This window comes from Crocodylus siamensis, chromosome 13, assembly GCF_052110815.1.
Source record: "Crocodylus siamensis isolate JL-2025a chromosome 13, ASM5211081v1, whole genome shotgun sequence".
Taxonomy (NCBI): Eukaryota; Metazoa; Chordata; order Crocodylia; family Crocodylidae; genus Crocodylus; species Crocodylus siamensis.
This window is the reverse complement of record NC_143407.1, coordinates 10,643,741-10,665,422: the sequence shown is the minus strand read 5'-3', so window position 1 is coordinate 10,665,422 and position 21,682 is coordinate 10,643,741. Positions and strand designations below refer to the sequence as shown.

General features: G+C 44.8%; 1 protein-coding gene across 5 annotated transcripts in view; it reads left to right on the top strand.

Annotated features, from left to right (window-relative positions):
* The first annotated feature begins 1,179 nt into the window (after positions 1-1,179).
* The window catches only part of RBM15 (RNA binding motif protein 15), a 21,437-nt gene continuing 934 nt past the window's right edge, over positions 1,180-21,682 (top strand). The window contains exons 1-5 of one of the 5 annotated variants that reach the window (XM_090025039.1): positions 1,180-5,776; positions 10,132-11,758; positions 12,799-12,846; positions 16,035-16,141; positions 20,729-20,884. In XM_090025039.1, the coding sequence (XP_089881165.1) occupies positions 2,855-5,713 (2,859 nt within the window). In that variant the 5' untranslated portion in view covers positions 1,180-2,854 and the 3' untranslated portion in view covers positions 5,714-5,776; positions 10,132-11,758; positions 12,799-12,846; positions 16,035-16,141; positions 20,729-20,884. Of the gene's footprint in view, positions 11,759-12,798; positions 12,847-16,034; positions 16,142-20,728; positions 20,885-21,682 lie in introns of all 5 variants that reach the window. The other 4 variants (XM_090025036.1, XM_090025035.1, XM_090025038.1 and 1 more) reach the window with 4 other exon arrangements.

Sequence of the window (21,682 nt, the reverse complement as noted above, 5' to 3'; positions counted from 1 at the left end):
GTATTCACTGTGGGGGGTATTGATCCCCTTTTCATGGACCCCTTAGACATAGCCTGAGGATCCCCAGAGGTCTGCGGACCACAGGTGGAAAACCACTGGTTTAAAGGGGAACCCTCTTAATTAACCCTCTTGATTAAACACCTTAGTCCAGTAGTCAGCAACTGAAGGCCCACGCCTAGTCTGAGGCTTTAGGAGACAGGACTAGGAGCAGTGGCCTCAAGCTGCAGCAGAGGGAATTAAGGCTGGAGAATCCAAAGAACTTTCTGACCATGAGGGTGTTCAAGCATTGGAGCAGGATCCTGAGAGAACTTGTGAAATGTTTCTCAGAAATTTCCAATATCAGGTTGGACCCACACTTGGCTAGATGGTTTAGTCCTGCCTTTGAGCAGGGAGCTGGGCTAAATAACCTTGTGAGGTCCTTTCCAGCTCTACTTTCTTAGGAACCTATGTTTCCAAACCAAGCCTTTCAGTTTTGCTGAAATGGCAATTTTGATGGAAAAAAGTTTGTCAAAAGTTTTTGGCCATTTTTACTGCGGTAAAGCAGCCAGGTGACTGTCCCAATGTGATCTGAAAATCCATGAAGCCCTGGATATTATGTCTTGTTTCTATGACTCCCAGTATGGCCCTTTATATATATTTCTCTTTGTCTTTCATATACCCCTGCATAATTAATCTTTATCAGCCTGTCTTCCACATGATTATGTGCACCTAAGTATATGTGGCCATCTTTGATGTATCTTAGGATAACATGGTATAACTAAGTAAAAGACATCAATGTCCATGCACGCCAACACAGCATACATTCCCAATGTATGTCTCTGATTGATCCTGGGTGTGTCTACACTGCCTAAACTTAATGCATCTTTGCTTAAGGTGCATTAAGATGACTTAGGTGCATGTCTACACATGGACATGCTAATACACATTAAGTCTCATTAAATTTAGGTGTGAACAGCTAAATTGCATTAGCACATGTGCAGATAGATGCATGAATGTGCATTAGTATGTGTACACGTGCGCAAATGTGACAGCCATTCACACCTAAATTTGTTACCTGCTTTATGCACGTGTCAGATTTACGCTGGAATAGCCTAAAAACAGCTTTATGCCTAAATAGCCTAAAATCGCCATTTTTAAGATGCATTAAGGGTGCGCACATGTAGATGCACACCCTTAATGTGCCTTAAATTGGGCTACTGTTCATTAAATGTGGACATGAAGACATGCCCCCTGTCTCCAAACTACCATAATTCAGTGAAGTATTTAGCTCCACATTTGAATCCCCCCTTTTCAGGAATCTTTGTCTTGAACATACAAGAATTCCAGTCTTAAGCTTCTTGGAAAGAGAAGGTGAAGGCAGGGTAGAGTGCCACCTTGCCTGAACGCCAGTAGAATGCCTTTAAAAGAAATCTCATTGGTTTCACCTCTGATTTGACGTAAGATGCTGCTGGGACACTTTTTTTTTTCACCCCGGGATGGAGCTGAGGCACCCGTCACAAATTGCCAGTTTAGTTTTCCTCCTTTTTTTTTGACTACAGAAAAATAATGAGGAGTTTTCTTCTGCTGCAAAGAACGCCGAAAGACCCCAACCATGGATCTCTGTTTGAAATCTCTGTGCTTATCTTGCGACTCACAGTTGCAAACCTAACAGCACTACCACGCGTGGCACCCTGCTGCACTCTCTGAAAGGATCTCAAGGTACTGCAGGGCGCCGCGAGACCCTCGCGGACAATCACTGCAATAAGCCAGCTCCACCTCTTCCACTCTTCAGGGCAGAGACGGGTGTTTCAGGCCTTCTCCAAGCAACTGGATAGAATTCCTGCCCAGAAAAATGGACTGTTCCTTCCTCCCGGGGATCCTGGCAAGAGAGGGTTCCCATCCCTTGGTGCGGCAGGTTTTGTTCATTGGTTTATAAAACGTCAGGCTGAATACAGAACCGTTGGGCTGGAAGAGGTTCAGAGGAAAGCAGAGCGGAAGACCAGAGGCAAGATACCGTGATGAGAGCAGAAAGCGGAGCAGCGGAGAAGACCTCACTGCTTTGGATCTGGCGGCCAATAGGCACCGCCCCGCATCCTCCCTAAGCCAATCAGAGAAACCCTCGGCGTGACTGACACTCTCCCCGCCCATCAAAAGGCTTCTCACCTCTATCCAATCAGAGCGATAAGAAGATTTCCATCAACCAATGAGGGCGAAGAGGCGGGGTCCGGCGGCATCCCGCGCTTATTCCGGAGGGACGTGCGGCTCAGCCTATTACATTGGTAGGGCGGGACGGGAGAGCCGCGGGCCAATCACAACGAGAGGCAGGGTCACGGCCCGTCCCGCTGAACTACTCCGACGGACACAAGCCCCATCCAGTCACAGAGAAGGGGCAAAGCGACTTTCGACCAATGAAAAGTGGGGGAGGACTCCCGGCCACCAGAGCAGGCCGGTTCGAAATGACGCGGATCTTCACCAATCAGAGACGCGAGGCCCGGTCGCTCTCCACTCAATGAGAGCCAGAGGAGCGGGGTAGGACGGTCTCACCCCGAGAACCGTTACGATTGACAGGCGGCTCGCCCAATCAGAACCCCACAGTAGCCAATCAGAGCCTCCAAAGGGGGGGGTCTTCCCTCACGAGCCACCCGAGCACGAGACAGCGAAGAGAGGCAGTGCAGCTACCCAATCACCGAGCGGTTGGGGTGGGGCCTCCCGGACTGACAAGCCGAGCGCCCAACGGCAGCAGTGGGGGAGGATTGAGTGGCCCAATGGCGGCCAGGGGGGCGGGGCCCATTTCCGCGGCGGGTTCCAAGATGGCGGCGCGTGCGTGAGCGCGGGTCCGTCCGTCAGGGAAGCCGTCCCGGAGGTGCTGGGCGCCATGAAGGGCAAGGAGCGCTCCCCGGCCAAGGCCAAGCGGTCCCGGGGCGGTGGCGGTGAGGACTCGGCGCCCTCCTCCTCGTCAGCGCGGGCCGAGCGCAGCACCAAGAAACCAAGCGGCTCCGGCGCGGCCGGCAGCAACGGCGGCGGCAAGGCGGCGGGCGGCTCGGGCGAGAGCGGCCGGCGGGGCCTGCACCCAGACAAGGCGGGCCGCGCCGGCAGCCGCGAGTACGAGGGTGGGGCGGCGCCTGGCAGCAGCCGCCACGGCTACAGCGGCAAGAACGCCGAGTCGTCGCGGGGCAGCGGCGGCGGAGGGAGCCGGGGTGGCGGCGGCGCGGGGGAGTCCCGGGCGCCGCCGCCTCCCTCGTCCTCGTCGTCCGAGTCGGGCGGCGGTGGCGGGGGCGAGTACAAGACGCTGAAGATCAGCGAGCTGGGCTCGGCGCTGAGCGACGAGGCGGTGGAGGACGGGCTCTTCCACGAGTTCAAGCGCTTTGGCGATGTGAGCGTCAAGATCAGCCGCCTCCCGCCTGGCACGGGTGCTGCAGACGAGCGCGTGGCCTTCGTCAACTTCCGCCGGCCGGAGGATGCCCGTGCCGCCAAGCACGCCCGCGGCCGCCTTGTGCTCTACAACCGCCCGCTCAAGATCGAGGCTGTGTACGTCGGCGGTGGGAGCAGCCGGCGCCGCGGCAGCCGCTCGCCTGCGCTGCTGGATAAGGAGTCCCCCTACGCAGCTGCGGTGGCTGGTGTGACGGCCGCGGCCGCCGCTGTCCGGCACCCTGCGGCCGGCGCCACGCAGAGGGCCCTGTCGCCCGCTGGAGGGGGGGGTGGTTTGGGCTACAGAGACTACCGTCTGCAGCAGCTTGCCCTGGGCCGCCTGCCGCCGCCACCCCCGCTGCCCCGCGAGCTGGAGCGGGAGCGGGATTACGGGGCTTTCTACGACACCCGCGTGCGACCGGCGTACGGGCTGGAGCGGGTGGCTGGCGTGGCGGCCGCCGGTGGCTTCCGGGGAGGAGGAGGGGGTGCTGGAGCGGCTGGCGAGGAGGAGATCAGCCCTGAGGACGACCAGCGAGCCAACCGCACGCTGTTCCTGGGCAACCTGGACATCACGGTGAGCGAGTCGGACCTGCGGCGCGCCTTTGACCGGTTCGGGGTCATCACGGAGGTGGACATCAAGAGGCCGGGCCGCGGCCAGACCAGCACCTACGGCTTCCTTAAGTTTGAGAACCTGGACATGGCGCACAGGGCCAAGCTCGCCATGTCAGGGAAAGTTCTTCTGCGCAACCCCATCAAAATCGGGTATGGCAAAGCCACCCCCACCACCCGGCTCTGGGTGGGGGGCCTGGGGCCCTGGGTGCCGCTGGCTGCTCTGGCCAGGGAATTTGACCGTTTTGGCACCATCCGCACTATTGATTATCGGAAAGGTGATTCATGGGCCTACATCCAGTATGAGAGCCTGGATGCGGCCCAGGCTGCCTGCACCCACATGCGTGGTTTCCCTTTGGGTGGGCCTGACCGTCGCCTCCGAGTGGACTTTGCGGACACAGAGCATCGCTACCAGCAGCCATACCTGCAGCCGCTGCCCTTGCCCCCACCTGCCCACTATGAGCTAGTGGCAGAGGCAGCTGCGTTTGGGGCTCATCGGGGAGCCCCACCTGACCCACTTCGGGGGGCCCGGGATAGGACACCACCGTTGCTGTACAGAGACCGGGACAGAGACCTTTATCCTGAGGCGGAGTGGGTGCCTCCGCCACCCCCTGTACGGGACAGGAGTAATCGTGCAGCTGCCTATGACCCTCTGGAAAGTCTGGAGCGTCGGCGGGATGGTTGGTCCCTGGAGAGAGACCGAGGGGAGAGGGAGTTGGGTAGCAGTAGTAGGGACCAACCCAGGAAGCGGAGACTGGCCGAGGATGGAGGCCGGCATTTGGACCGCTCTCCAGACAGCGAGCGCTCATCTTCGTCCCGTAAGCGACATTGCCTGGCTGCAGCCTCTCCCCCAGACCGCAGCCCCGATCCTGGTGTGGCCCGGGAGCGCTACCTTAGTGATGCAGAGCGCTCATCCCGTTTGCTCCTGCTGGAGCGGCCATCACCAATTCGGGAATCGCGCAGGGGCAGCCTGGAGCGTGGCCAGAGTGAGAAGCGTGACCGCAAGAACTCTGCTGAAAGAGAGAGGAAGCACCGTGTCTCAGCGGTAGCTGTTGCCCAGGAGTGCAAGAGTCCAGCCAAAAAAGATGAGCGCACGACAGAAGGGGGCAGTGGTGGTGGGTCCCGGCTCAAACCCCCGCCCCAAAAGCAGCAGCAGCAGCAGGATGGAACGTCTCAGTCTGCTGCAGCCCCCAAACTGTGCCTGGCTTGGCAGGGGATGCTTTTGTTGAAGAATAGCAATTTCCCGTCCAACATGCACTTGCTTCAGGGGGACCTCGGTGTAGCCAGCAGTCTTCTGGTGGAGGGAGCAACTGGCGGCAAAGTGGCCCAGCTCAAGATCACTCAGCGTCTTCGCTTGGACCAGCCCAAGCTGGATGAGGTCACTCGCCGCATCAAGGTGGCAGGTCCCAATGGATATGCCATTCTCCTGGCAGTACCTGGCACATCAGACAACCGCTCCTCATCTGGGGGCAGTGAGGCTGCCACCACCTCTACCCAGAGGCCACTTAGGAATCTGGTGTCCTATTTAAAGCAAAAGCAGGCTGCTGGGGTCATCAGCCTCCCTGTAGGAGGCAACAAAGACAAGGAGAACAGCGGGGTTCTGCACGCCTTCCCACCCTGCGATTTCTCCCAACAGTTCCTGGACTCCACGGCCAAAGCTCTGGCCAAATCGCAGGACGACTATCTGGTCATGATCATTGTTCGTGGTGCATCGTAAAGCCCTCGTTCTCTGTACCCAACCCTGCCTACTCTTCCACGCAGCCCTTCCAGCGTGTGCCAGGTGCTATGGGATACAGCCTTAGCCAGCCTCACAATTATTTTTAATTAGATCTTTATTTGTAGCTAATACCCCTTGCCCATTTTTTCTGTACTTACATTTTTCTATAAACTGAAGTTAGAAGCCAGGAGGGTTTAGCCATTAGCATGAATAGAATATTTTTGAGGATCCCTTATCAGTGAGAGTAGCAGGGAAGTTAAGCCTGCCCAACAGGAAAAAAATGAAAAATAGAACAAAAAAAAATTTGTCTTTTTTTTTTTTTTTTAATTTTAACTCTTATCTTTTTTTTCATTTCATAACTTTTAAAAACACATGCTCTAGAGTTACAAAGCTAAAAGACCAGATTTAAAGTGTTCAGTAGTTAGAACAGAGAACCACGTACCCGATAGTGGACTAGTGTCAACTTGTTCTGAGTCTGAAATTCTATGAAGGCCTCAGACCCTCAGCTCTCAGATAAATAACCCCTTTTGTCAGGAGCCTGAATGGTTTCACTTTGGGTCCAGTGACTCAAGGCTGAAGTCTTTCAGGTCTTGTGGTACACTGTAAAACATTTGAATTTCTTTATTGGGTGTTAGTTTGAGAATTGCAGCGAGTCCACAGAAGTGCATGCCAGGAAAGTATGCTTTTAACAGGTGTATTTCTCCTATTCTTTGGAGTTCTGTTGTATCCCATATATGCACTTTGGGTTTGTAGCAGTAACAATGTTTGGTAAATAGGCCAGGACTTTGTTACAAACCGTGAATGTCTTGTGCTTACTCTAGTATGCAAGAAACAAGTAGGTGCTTCAAAAACAACTTGAGTCATATGGTGTTTTTGTTTTTACTGCCTTTTTCAAAGAGTTGCAGGTACAGCGAGTTCCAGAATGCAAACTCTGAATAAGCGTGCTTCTCTTCAGAGATGGCTTTTAATTCTGTGAAAAATGAAAGTTCTCATCATTCTTTTATCTCTTTGTTAATAGAAAGACAGTGCTGTCTGTCTGAAGACTTTTCAGGTACAATACTGTGGGCATTATGTGAGGTTTTTCCAGTTGCCTGGACTGCCTTGTCTTTTTACACATCTTCATAGAGCATTAAAAGAATTCCAAAATGTTAACAAAGCAGTTCACCTTGTTCAAATAATATAGTTCATTTTCAATTCAGCAAAAAGTTTAACTCCATGTTTTTTTCCACTTATCTTGATAAATCCTTGAGAATATAGGTTCTGGTGATAAAATTCTTAATATCTCTACAGAGATCTATAGATCTCATTGTAGAAAAAAATCCACTGAAGTATTTATTGGCCAGGATCGAGGAGTATGGGTATGTACAGTGGGTACCACTTTACTCTGTGGAACCTGGACCATATTCCTGTGATAACTAACTAGTCTTGGTTAGATGACACAGGCCAGGAAGATGAATTGGATTCTTTTCCAGATCTAGTTTCCAGTTAAGGGATCTGTAGCATTAGTAATTTGTGAGGCGGGAGCGAATGATTCGAATTGCAGTCTACAGGGCTGGCAATTAGAGAAGAATGTCCTCTGTCTGAGAAGACTTGCTGTTGTGCCTGTAAGGCACAATTCACACGGTTCTAAAATGCTGTTTTCAGAGAACTGGATTTGAAAGGGCAGTGTTTTTCTAATGAAAGTGAATAGCTTGTATCCCAAATGCCACCTTTATTATATATAAAGGGGTACTTTCTCTTAATATGTACTTTAATATTTTAGGGGTTTTTCTTTTCTTTGGTTAAATGAACACATGAAAACCTCATTTAATGCTCCTAATATTTATTGAGGGTAAAATGCAGAACTTCTTGATTGTCTTTCACCATGAACATTAATAGGCTTATAGATGGCAGAATTCAGCTGTTTGTCTTACTATTAACAATGAGGATTTTGGAAATGGCACCAGTAATATAAGGGATGTTTCGTATATTGTAGGAAATACAGCATATTCACCCTTCTTGCAAAGAATGTTTTCTTCTAGCAGGTGTCTATGTTGCATGTTAGCATGTAAAATCACTGATGCTGTGTAACTGATTGCATTGTATTAGGTTAAACGTTTGTTGCATTTACAATGAGTTTCCTCATTGTATTTGGTGCCAGAAGAAGTTAGAATCTTTTTTTTTAAACGAGCCAATCGCCCTAAGGGGTGTATGTGTATGTGTGTGTGTATTTAAAAAAGCAAACAAAGAACCCAGCTTCCATTACTTGTGTCATTGGGGATTCACAAGAGAGATACTAGCACTGTAGCTAGGTTTTGTGAACACTAGGTTTGTTGTGTTCAACACTTAAAATTTGCCAGGAACAGTGTTTGTTACTCTAATATGCAGTAGACACCTGTTTTTTCAAACCCACAAAACTTGGGGTCAAAGTACAGTTTGTCTATCAGCAAATCTCATTGACAACTAACTGAGAAAATCCCATTTGGAAAAAGCAGCATGTGCGCACTTTCAGTTTTGCCTATGAAACAAAAGCAGTCTTGTTCTTTGGCTCTGCTTTTGAGCCCAAGTTGTATGTGTACTGAAGGCTAATATGGAACGTGCTAGACTGTATTTCTTACTCCAGGTTTTCTGGTTCCTTATGGGTTATCTGCTTCTTTAAATCTGGTTTATTTGTGGTTGCTACTCTAAGCAAGGATTTTTAACACCCTTTAAGGGTATTTAACAGTGAAACAGCTGACTGGTGCCATTTTTTGACACAGCACTTAGCCACAAGCTGCCCTCAGGTCTAATACAGCTCTTTTTGGCTGCACTTTGTCTTATGCTATGGAAATGCACAGCATTGGAGTAACTGTCCATTTAAACCTCCTAGGCCAGGGCTGAATACTAGCAGAAGTCCATATTTAATGCCACTTTTGCATAAAACAAAACAGATCTAGGAAACTTCAGATGCCTATTTGGCATTATGTGGCTCTAATGAGACCTCTGCATCTTTTCTAATGCTGTCTGTAGCAGATGTTCTTATTTCTTGACTGAACTGAATGTGGAAAAGGGCTCTCCTTTTCTTGAATTGTTTCATAGTTGTGCTTTGGGGAAAGAACCTCAAGTGACTCATACTTTTGTTAAAGTTTTAGATTTTTACAAATTGGAAACTATACAAATTACTTGGCTGCTAGCCAGCAGCATTGTTTGCTTGGGTCTCTAGTGTACGGTCTCCTGTTCACTGGCACTGCAGCATGAATTTCAAGGTTACCTCAAACAACTGTAAGTTATTGGTACTTGTGGTCTAGACAGCAAATGTCATCCTTGCAAGGATCAGAGAGAAGCAGTTGGAAATTTGGGCAACGTGGACAAATGCAATACGTCTTAAATTATTTTTTTTCTTTTTAAAAAAAGAATTATAAGTGTGCTGTCTCTTCTTGCCAATAGAGACAGCCTATTCAGTCTCCTGTAGGGGGCAGGGAAGAGAGGACACAAATTCCTTGGGTTGTTAGAGCACAATCTGGCTTGTGGTCGCTGAGTTGAGGAGCTTTGCGTATTAGTAAGGTGGAGAACAAAACGGTTCTGAAGGCCTCTGAGGACTGGGGAAATCTTCTGGGGATTATCCTTTCCCATATCTACTAAAATAAACAGTGTTGTGCAGTGCTTGTAGGAAGCCTGCTAATTCTAATGAAGAAAAATCAAACAAATCATTGCTGTGTTTCCTGAGGATTTGGGATTCTTTCCTCTTGCCTCCCATTTTTAATGACTTTCTACAAATGAAAACTAAGGACATATATTCCGATGAATGATAAACTTGATGGAGAAATAATCTTTGTATAAGGCATAAGCAAAACAGACCATATTGGATGTTCAGATTCATGCAGTTCTGGCTTTATAAAAATGTTGGATACTGCCTGGAAATACAGCTTGAATAGTAACAGTGAAGTTTGAATAGGTGCACCCTTGATTTGGCCACTAAAATATTAGCGTTGTATCTTCCTGTTGAAATTTAAATAGCAAAATGAGAACAAAAGAGAGAAACATGTAACACTACATTTCATGTTTTTTATTGAAAAAATGCCTTCAGGAAATATCTTCTGAGGAAAGTCAAGTGAATTGTAACTCATTCAGTTGATTTTTCTCGTTGGTTTTTTTTTGTTTTTGTTTTGCCCTGCTCTACTAACCGTCATAAAAATGGAATATCTTTAATCCTGTAAGCCTAGTTTAACATCAGTCCAAAAAAAAAAAACCCCTGCACTACTTGTTATGCATTTATACATAGAAGGTGACTTCATTTCAAGGTTTTGTGCCCGTGGGTGATATTGGTGCTTTTTGAAGTCCAAGTAGAATATTCAGAAAGGCCTTGTAGTTCTTCATGTTCATCTGTATGATGTAGGGAGGGGAAAATCAGTTGTAAACATTTGTACTGAATAACATTTTCTTTCCTCCTGCAAGCAAAGCTGGTGGACTGCGGAAGGCAACATGGGATTCCAAGTTCTAATGGACCTTTGCGAAGAGAAGCTGTGGCTTGTGTGGAATTTACATGGGCCTCGTGATGGAAGAAAGCTTATCTGTTTAGTATTTGTGCATTTTACTAAAATGGCAGCTTTAAAAAAAAGTTGTGTATCTGCTATTGTGATGCCAATGCCCGTGTTTTAAGTGGAAAAAAAAATGACCTCTTTGCTTTGTGCTGTGTACACAAGATTTCTGGAAAAGTTAAAGGAATACCGTTTTTATGGCTCACACAGCTTAAAAGTAGCTGTCACTCAAACATGCACTCACAGTTGAGCTGATTTTGTTTCATTCTAAATAAATTGTTTCTTTTGAGGAAAATGGTTTTTCTGCCTGGAAGTGAATTGACGACAAACCGTTGACCCCTTTGTTTGCAGCGGAGGGGTACTTGCTGCTGCTGCTCAATGTTTGATCTGATAGTTGTGGGTCTTGAGCAAGAAGCAGGGAGACCATCACTTTCATGCCGACCAGCCTGTTGTATCAAATCTGAAGGATCTAGTTCATGGTGTTGCTGTGGCCCCCCCTTGGTTGCAGTGAAGGGGGTCACTTGCTGCTTAACTCCTCATCCTTACGAGGAAACGGTGCTGATGCTGGCATGCAAGAAGCAGGGAAAGCATCTTAAGTCTCAGAACCGTGTACAAGTCTGGGGCTTCGCTGGTTTGAAGAGCTGGAGTTCCTGAATTTTAAGTTTCTGATTTATTTTGTTCACCCAACTTGTTTGGCTTTAGTTTTGATTTTTTTAATTTGAAGAAAGTTTGAAATTGCTTTGAATCTTGCACGTAAACCTTTGCACCAAATTGCCAAAAGAAAACAGAAATGAGTCCTTTAAAGTGTTAAATGCTGTTAATAAAACCTTTCCTGACATGCTTGAGGAGCTCCTCCGTCTCCAGGGGCTTTTCACCAGAGTTATGCAGTGATGGGTTTAGTTCTGAATGGATGAAGAGTTCCTGAGAGCTATAGTTTGTAATTTAAAACGCTCGCGTTGGTATCAGTGCCTTATTTTGACCGGTTTTGAAGCAATGTTCCACACGCCTCGGATGTGCATGCACCCTGACCGTTTCGTAGGTACGACTGCATGTTTGCTTGCAGTTGCCTCATTTATAGTACAGATTGTGAGAGGAAAAAATGATGGAGGCATCCTTGAAAAATTGTGTGCTGTAGTTCCTGCATTATCCTGTATGGGGGCTCCTGAGCTGTGGAAGGCTGTGCCAGTACAGGAGTACAACTCCATGTCTGCTGCAGGAGACTTCGGGGCATATTTGACAACACCAGAGCTCAAGAGGAAGCTAACACAGCTGCATCGTTGGCTTCAGAAACCTCTCGCATTATGTTTGCCAGTCTTTGTTAGAATTAACTAGTCGCTGTCTGACATGCAGATGAAGACACCTTGAAATGCAAGCTTGCCCTGGTTGCCTTGAAATACTTAAGCTACTGTGGATAAAGAACCCTAGTGCTGTCCTGTATCCGTGCAGGATGATTGCTAGGCAACAGGTGCTTCTCAACCAAGGAAGCCACGATTGTGTTCTGCAAGGTGTCTGTTCCCGTGGCAAACAGCTGTATAAATCTTATAAACAGGTAAGGGGGTTTTAAGAGGGCAAACTAAATCATGATGTATAGGAAAATGGTTTTGTTTTAACCTTGTTCTTTGATTCCCGCTGCCCTGCAAATGAATACTAACCTCTTACTAATGCATTCACCCCAAGCAGAGTATCGGGACCACCAATCTGAGGGCTGGACTGAACTCCTCAGTGCCACTTAATGTTCCTTTTTTAGTTTGGTCCTACAGGTTCCTGTTAAGAGGATGCAGGGTCCCTCTAGCAATTGGGAATGCCAGATGCTGGTCCCATGAGTAAAACGGCAGGTTTTCTTGGCGAACTGGAGAGCTGTCACTTAGCTTGCACATAAGGCTTGAGTTAATACTAACAACGCTGAACACTGCCTAAACTTTGAATGTACATGCGCATAGTGAGAACAAGACAATTAGACCAGCAAATTTGTCTATTCTGTTCATGGGATAATGGTATAATAAACATGGTGTTAATCTGATAAGCAAGTCGTCTAGAGCAGATGCACTCAGACTGGGGCTTGAGTTTTCTTACGAGAAGTTTGTATTTATTATGGTCTGAGCTATTTTTACTCTTTCATCTTCAACCTTGCCAATCTTAAGTCTGGTATTTAAGTTCAATTGTATTGTATTGAATGTACATAGACTTTGGGATTGCAGTAGTGCAATAAATGGGAGGTATGCTTGAAGCCTCCTTGGCACTAAGTTCACCTGGCTGGGTTTCCAATCCCAGCAAGAGCGATGAGGGTGTGCTGTTGTGACCCAAACAACTGGGGATCAACAAGAAAAATGGTTGTATGGTTGGGCAGGAAGTCTGGATGGGTAGGTCTGGACGATTGGGTTTATTCATGCCCTTTGGCCATAAGAAGTTGGAACTTCCTTGCAAATGCAGGATAGTACCTTTTGGGGGCTAGTCCATAAGAGGTCCCATTAAGTGTAAATCTTGCTAGGGGATTGTTCCACTCTGTTTAAATGTGATTTTAATTTTTGGTATGTGGCTCAGGGTAATTCTCCTATGGCTGCTCTGTAATGGTGAGTTATTTCTTCACAGGATTGGTCAGCCCCTCTGGATTGGTTATAGGGACACCTAAACTTCCAGGTAACTGTACATTTTTTGTTAAAATTAATTGTTGTAAAGAATAATGATACAAATAATTTGGCTAATGGACTTCAGATGAGCAAAATCTAAATGGAAAAAGTTGTTTGATAAGGTGAACCATTTAATTAAAACTGCACTTTAGTGTAAACTTGATTCTAGCTAAATGGGTGGGAAATTGGTTGTTTGAATCCACCCCCTCACTTTTGGCATTGTGCTGTTGTCTGCTGTGGCTGCATTGTAAATAAGTTAAAACGTCAGTCTTTTCTTAGACCCGCACAAATTCTGCTTACCCCTGATATCAGTAGGGGTTCTGCTGTTCTTAGGTTGTGCAGCTATTTTATTATAAAATGGCAAGAAATTCCATCTTGGGCATTAATTTATCTCTGTCCCACTTCTCAGTGTGGTGAATAAGCAAGTAATTTTGGCTGAGTTAGGGGATGGGGAATAAGTGAGAAATGTTTTCGGTTTGTTCTTTTAACCGTAGGTTAGCCATCAACCTGATAAAGGGGGACAGCGTAACTTTTTCTTATAAGCCAATGGAGGACCCAACCCAACTGCTGTTGGAGCGTGGGATTCTTATGGTTGAAAACAAGTCTTGGGCCCTTTATGAAGTTCGAGTGTTTTCATCCTCGGTTTATGTTGGAAATGCCCTCATTCAATCAGAATATTATCTGGGGTTTGGATTTGGAAGCAGGCAGTACAGATCCTGGTATTACCTTGTGCGATGTTTACCTAAGTGGTGTTTTTCGCATTTAAGTAATACACACTTAGCTGGAGAATTACCTATGTTCATATTAATACTTTGAGCATAAAATCAGCCTCATTTTGTAGATTTTCTTTTTTAAATTTGATTTTGGAGCCATTTCAATACCAGTATGATTCTGTGACCAGGTACTAAACAGGTTTGAGGTACATGGCATACTGGCAGTGTTATCTAAATTAATCTAAGATGTGTCTGTTATTCTATTAATAATGTAATCCAGAAATTCTGCTTCCATGGTATTTTTTTAATTGGTTTCTTCCTTATGGGAGCTGCAACTTTTAACAAATGAGCTTTTAGGTGTTTCACGTTCAGTCTACACCTTCCTCTTCACTTGTTAGCCTTATACGCAAATTGCCTCAGATAGGAAGACAGAACTTGCTTCTACTCTGAATTGGCCTACGTCAGTGTCATAGTTGAGGTGCCAGGATGATTTCTGGTGCTTGAAATCCTAATTTTGAATAAGCTGTGGTTTTCAAGAGCTGTTGTGAAGATCTGGAAATAAGTGTTTAAGCATTAGCAAGGTCTGTGTACAGAAGGTTGTATTGTGAATGGTTATGAGGTTTTTCCTTCGCTAAACAAGCTACTTGCTTGTGGTTTGTGATTAAAACAAAATTGTCAGGTCAGTGTATGCAAAAGAGTAAGGGAGTCTTAGTGCAGTGTGCTGGACCCCTTGGTTTCAGGCTTGACAGGGGCGTGCGCCATGAGAAACTAAATCTCTTGACCCTGCAAGAGAACTATTATAGTTGAGAGACAACTTACTGGAGCAGTGTACATGTAAACTTATATTGTTGTTTCCTGCACTGTACCCTTAGGTGGATCGGTGAATAAAACGTTATTTTTGTGTCTGCCAAACCCACTCTGTCCACTAACTCTAAAATTGACCTCAGAAGAAATTGGGAAGGATATTACCAGTCTATTCTTAACCATCAGATACTTTCTGACAAATCTTTAGTCTTCCTTACGTCAAACAGTTGGATTAGAGGAGTAACTTCCTTGACTAGCCTGTGCCAAAACATTCATAGTGTTTAGTGAATCTTTAACATCCAAAATGAGGTCCTTTGCATCCATGGGAATTTTTGTTTACAGCTTTTGCTGCCTTGTTAATGCTTGAAAAATAGGGAAATCCCTTTTTCTGTACCAGTCAGTTGTGTTAGAGGGACTTTTCCCCTGCTCTTCTAGGCCACTGGGTGATCAAAAGTTCCAAAATGGCATTGACTCTTCAATCTTATTTTTGAAAACTTTACCCATAGACTAAAATAATAACAATAATTCTTTTTATGTTCCACAAGAGTAAATCAATGGAGTAGTAACTAGTTCAGAAACTTTGTTAGGGCAGTGTCAATCTGTAGTCCTGTAATAACCTGAATTAAAACTCTTAGGTTTTTAAAGGGTTTTGGAGTGGCCTGCTCCTGTTGGGCACAGCGACAGAACTCATGTGGCCATCATGGGAAAACTAGTTAAACTGGCACTTTAAAAAAAACCACTTTTCATCTACAAGGTTTTTAAATCATGCTGTAAACTAAACCTTTGAAAAGAGGTCTGTTTTTCATGTTATGTAATTTCAGTAAGCACGGGCTGTCATTCAGTTTATTTGGGGTGTAGTTCTTTTCCCCTTGGGTGTGTTTATGGTGCACCTTCAGCCAAAAAAAGCACTACTGTGCAATATATACTAAAAAGTGCTATTGTTCTTAAATACGCACAGTCTAATTTTGTGAGCTGTTGCTCATGAAAGCTTAAGCATAACTCATTCAGTTAGTATACAAGGTGCACCTCTACCCTTTTTGCATGGCTTCAGACCGGTGTAGCTAACTCCTTTTTTTGCTCTTTAAAAATAGATGAAGTTTAAGGATGCTTTATTTCTCATAACTAATGAGCATCCTATTTGATGCATTGTATTTCCTAGTGCACTGAATCCTATTAACCCCATTTTATAAATAGGAAAATGGGCACGGGGTGAAGTTAATTGTCTAATGCTATAGCTGGCCATTAGCAGAGTTGGAATTAAAGTGAAGAGTCTGTGACTCGGCTGCTGTGTTCAGACTGCTTGGCTATGTTGCCTTTAGGTGAGTTTTAATTCTCTAGCTGGTTTTACAAATAGTTTGTCTACATGGGGAAATGATTTCAGAATGTTATTTTGGAATAGTTGTGTGTAGACTCTATTGCAAAATAAGTTGCTTTGTTTTATAATAGTAACTTATCTTAAAATAGCTACTGTGGTCAATATTCTGGGTACACAAGGCCTTGGCACTTACACAAGCGGCATCTAACAGTGATAGCATGAAGTTCTTACTCATTAGAGACTTCCCCTAGAAAAATAGGCACAGTCTGCAAAATACAAGGCAGGGACAAAGCTTATTTTGTGTAGTGTGAAAATATTTTCACACCTTTACTTTGACTTTTGATGATCCAGTGTAAATTCCCACAGATAAGGAAGAAGAAACTGAAAGCTTCCAACTGGAAGTCAGAGTCCCATGCATTTACGATGATTTCTGCTGTTGTACAAAACAGGCACTGGATCATCATATGTATAAGGTAAGGATTTAAAATACGAGCTCACGCTCCTTTTTCCAAATTTTACCTCTATTTCTGTAACAACAAAGCCAATAAGATCTGAGTGAAAATTTGTTTTTGTAAGAGTTTTTGAAGGTGACCTGTGTTGGACTTGATCCAGCTTTATGATTTTTATGGGCAGCTGTCAGTCATGGTTGGCCCTATTTGCAGTTAGCCATGATATCAAATGGGCAGTGGTGAGAATTCTGCTGTCCCTTTTGGAGGCAACTCAAGTAAGCTCTATAAGGAGAAGTGCCTGCAGTTAAGGAAGTGTGAGGAAACTTTAATTACCTTTGATTACTGGATAAATGTCTTGCAGTTTTTAGAATTGTCTGTGGGCATGCTTCATGAGCACTAAAATTATTAATTCAAATATGACCCACTAAATTTAATCACGAGAAATAGCTCTGTAACTATAATATAATGGGTTTTAGCCACATAATGGTTAAATTGACTGGAATTTGTCTATCCAGTCTTAAGATACAGTACTGAGTAGTCTGAAAGCCAGCAGCAGCTAATTCTTAATCGGGACATTATTCTCTAGACTCTTTTGTTGGACAGATCCTGAGTTTTATTTTGATCAGTCTTTCCTTTTAAGTAGTGCGCTGCTGAAATTTACAAAAAAATAAAACAGCCCCCTCCACCTAAAACAGAAGGAAGTTCTTTTTGCATATTTATTAATTTTTATTAATTAAATCTAGCAGAGCTGGGATTTTTGAAGGAGCCAAGGGGTGTTTGGGAGCCCATCAGACTTCAAGAGGAATTGGCGGCTTAATTCATTTGGGCTTTTTTTTCATTTTCAAAATGATTTTCACCCTAATGGGCACATCTGCACATGCAATTAAAGAGCCAAGTAAACTAATCCTGATGTCACCATCTACACATGCATTTAAGTGTGGCACTTTACTGTGCTGCTAGTCCCATCAGGTACAAGTGGTAGCCATCTGGCAGTACAGAAAATTAGTCTACTGTGCCCTAATTGCCGCACATGTGTAGATGGTGATGCTTTACTGTGAAGCAAATTATTCTGCTGCACAATAAAGCATCTTGTGTAGCTAGGCCCAGTGAGTTTTGCAATCCTGAGTCTGACTGCCTTTTGGTGTGGCATTTGCCCTTCAGTGTCTTGTTTCACTGTTGTCCCAGAGCTACTCTGCAAATGCCAGGTGAATTGTAAAAGACAGAGCACCAACCCAATCCTGTGGGTACTTCTGTACAGCTGCTACATCCATCTTGTTGTAGAAGGAGATCCAGGAGGGGATGCTGCAGCTGAATAAAGTACTTAATCTGAAGATGTAGGTACTGTTCCCTTGAGACTTGCTTCTTTACTCAAGAGAGTGGTACCTGTATGCAGGGAACCTACTTTGGCTTAGACTTGATCTTCATCATAAATGCTTCATGTGGCTGTAGACTCCTAGCGTTTGGGATTGAAACTCAGCCTAAAGTATTGCACCAAGTCTTTAAATTCATTTGCACACCTGCATAACCACCATTAACATTTTTTCTGGGATGGAAGGGTTGACGTTAGGTTTTTTCCTAACAGTGAGATGGAAGGTCTCATTCCAGCTACTAACTAGTGGGAGAGGAGCTCGCATCAAAGGTGTTCACTGGCTTTCGTTAGAGTTAGGAGAGTTAAGTCTTCACCCATTTGTGAGGTGGTGCATTGAGGTTAGGGGTGTTGAGTGCCTATTGGGAGGCTTGCATTCTTGGTACCATCTGATGATTTATTTACAAATTAATAGCCAACTTTTGTTTCTAGGATTGTCAGTGTTGCATTCTTAACAGCATTATATTTGTTATCAACCAAAAACAGGGGGAGAACAGATTATACTTAACCTTGTTGGGATATGAGTGCAAAGCTGAACTTCGTGGGAGTCTGAATTTTACTAAATGTCCTTCCCCATCCCCTAAAAATAGTTTTAAGGATCTTCTCAAATATTAGGTCTATTAAAGATGGGTTCATACACTGCATCTGGGGAGAAGGCTCATTTTATAAAAAAAAAAACACTGCCTTGAGGGATTTTTTTAAAATAATGCTGGAAGTTACTGGGTGTATGATGGAATATTTTTGTCTGGTTTGGGCCTGGAAAACCCACTTAATGGGGGCAAAACTCCTATTTGGACAAGAGGCAGAGTAAGAGTTAGTGGTGTTTATCTTGGGTGGGAGCCACAGAAAATAGAAAAGCATGTGAGCCACTTATCATTTTGTTATTAGACTCCCCCAGAAAACTATCAAGAGTTCTTTTGTAGAAAAGGAAAACAGCAGGAAGAAAATAGTGGCTAGTAGACTAGGAAAGATGAGAGAAAATGGACTCTGTGCTGTTTCTCTGAAAGGAAAGGTGTAGGGAACAGAGTGGCCCAAGTGAAGGCAAGTTTTACTGGGTTACATCAGGAGTTCTCAACCTTTTTAGATTCAGGGCGCCTCTCCATAACTCCATAACTTCAGCATTTGGCAGCCCTCTAGGTGAGCACCCCTGTCATACTTCAGCTTACTTTGGTGGTGCTCAGCCAGGTGAAGTTGCCCTGTGTATAGAGCCAGATTGGAAAAGGGTACCGGAAGGTGGTGGGGGGATAATGGGAATGGGGGTGTTGTGCCAAGCACCTGAGAGCTGTTGGGGTGGGAGGGGGAAGGGAAGAGAGGAGGTAGTGGGGGCAAGCATAGGTAGGCCTTACCTAACAGTGGTGGCAGTAGCTGCTGTTGCTGGGATTGGTTCCCTGCAGACTGCCTTGCAGGCAGGGTAAGTTACTCTTTCTGCATCCCTGCTCAGTCTGGCCCTGCACACTTGTCACACAAACAGCACATGGGGCAGCTCTACATGATGGCAGCTGTGCAACAGCCTGGAGAAACAGCTGCCACCTGGTAGAACTACCCTGTGCATCTGTGTTTCCTGGACAAGCGTTTATCACATAACTCTAATGCAGGCAGGAGTGCCAGCCCTTGATTTGGCCCCTCACAGTCTTGCTGCATGCAAGGCGCATGGAGCAGTTTTACATGGTGGCAGCACCTGTGCTGTGGCACTCCTAAGAGAGTCTTGCAACACCCCAGTTGAGAACCACTGTGTTAGGGGAAGCCCGCAATCATTTGTTGGAGCAGATTTTATTTAGAAGTGAGGAGGTAGAGCAGCAGAAGTCAGAATTCAGTTATTTGCATAGGTAACCCTAGAATTTGTGACATGGTTATTAGATTTAAGAATCCGTGTATTACAGGTGATCATTCCAGGCAACTTGATCTACCCCAAAATGAAGATGTAACCATTTAAATTGCCTGGGTATTGCTTTGGGTCTGTAGCACTGAACTGCCCAAATTGGTCCTCCGGTCCAAGCCTGGACCAAGATGGGTAGCTCTACTGTAAAGACATTTTTAAATGTTCTAATGCATCATTTTTAGATCTACAGAATTCCAGCGGCTTTGAAAAGATATAAATGCTTTGGATAACAGGAGGCCAGGTCTAATTTACAAAAGCCTAAGTGGAGCTGCATCTGTGTTAGCAGATCTGTGTGCTTTTGCTGGTATGGTTTGTTTCAGGGCGTGGGGGCAGAAATAAATTATACTAGCAGAAGCGTGCATTTTTCAGTAGATTCTGTGCCCTCACAAGAACCACATGTTAGCATGATGCTCTTTTTTAAGCTTGGCAAAGTGTTCAGAACGAACAAGTTGCCTAAGACAAAAGTACCTATTCTCTTCTTTTTTTTAGAAGAGTTATGCTATAATGTTTGAGATGTTGATGGGTCTCATTTTTTCAGAAGCATGTTATTTATAAGAGCCACTTTCAGTTGAAAGATGACCTACTAGATCAGTGGCCAGCAGCCTTTCTTTGGTTTAAGCCAGAGCTTCTGACTTGGCTGCCTTCGCACCCCCAGAGCAGTCGGCTGGCTGCATTCACCTTGCTGCACATATCTTATCTCTGCAGCAAGGGTAGCACAGATGTACTGGAAGAGCAGAAGGGTGCGTGGCATAACACAGTTCTGCACCACTAATTCCCTGTGCTGGATTGGACCTCTTTGCAGGCCAGATCTAGGCCATAGGGTGCTGACCCCTGTGCTGGAAGCTTAGTTATTTGTTCTTGTGTCATGGGTTTAAGACTGACTTGACCTCATCAAATCAGATTGCAACATTTGATGCTGCATCTGGAAATTGAATGGACTGACTTCTGAAAATGCTCATTGCCTGTAGATCTCATCACTGAAGCTGTGAGTGCTTAGAATAGACCTTGGAAAAATTGCACGTTTCCCAAACGCTGCAGATTTAAGGCCTAAATTCTCTCCTGGTGTGAGCAGGTACAGCTGTTTTGAAATAATTATTTTGTTAAGTGACTGCAGAATTTGGCCGATTTGCCTTTTAGTTCATTTGTTACCTACAACACTGCCTTGGATTCTTTAATAAAGCTATAGTTATATGTAAATATAAATATTATATGATTTGATTGTGTGTTTACCGTGGGAGGAAGATACAGAAAAGTATGTGGCACACACGCACACATGCACACACGTTTTCATGCTTGAAATAACCCTTGACTTTTTTTTTTTTTTAAAGGAATATTTTTGTAATGGAAATAATTTTTGTCATTTTAGAAAATGCTTGGTGCTACTCAGTGAAATGGTTGCAGCTTAAAATTGCTAAATATTCTACATCGATTTAATAGGTTTCAAATAGTTGGTGATAAAGCATGAAACCAGTGTAGTATGAGGAAACCCAAAGCAGCCGTATGAGGATTCTTCCTTTCAGAGGTGACTTCAAACATTTTCATGCTTCTGCTTTCTTATGGTGTCAGATGTGTCCAGCTAAATGTAAAGAATGGATGCTGAATGAAACTGTTAATGTTATGGCCAAGCATTTGACATTAAATACTGGAAATATTTTGGGGCATAAATTGGCTCAGATGTTAACTCTCACAAATACGGAAAAGGGTTGCAAACTGATAACTAAAAGGTAGGAAGAAAAATCCTATTTCCCACATACTGGGCACACTGTCTAGAACAAGTAAAAAATTATGCTACCTCAGTAGACCCACTTAATATGTAGGTCCAAGTAAATGAGGTGACATGAATTTTTTTGGCCTTGCCTTTGAAACTGCATTTACAGACATGTCAAATCTCTGTTAGTATTCCAATATATAATGCATGACCCAGTCATTTGAATGGGGGTTGTGGGGGAGAGTGAATATGATGAAGAAGAGCATTGATGCATGTCTTGAGAGCTGTTAAGTCTGCTATCACGTGACATGCTTGGAACAGGAGTTAGTTTGCCTGGCATACTGGTCTTGTACCTTTGTTTGCCTGCTCATTGTTCTAGGTAGATCGCAAAAACTTTGAAGCAGGGTTTTCTTGTATTTAGATGCTTGGCATATCGAGGCCTCAGTCTTTGCTTTTAAAGCCCTAATAAAATAAGTCTAAAAATGAAAAACCATCTTGCCTGGCGTACTTGCCCTTTTCTGACTTATATGGTAGCACCGACTTACTGAACTAGAAATAAGAGTTGGTTTTGGTTTCCTTGTTTTCCTTACTTGAAGGGGTGATCTCTTTTAC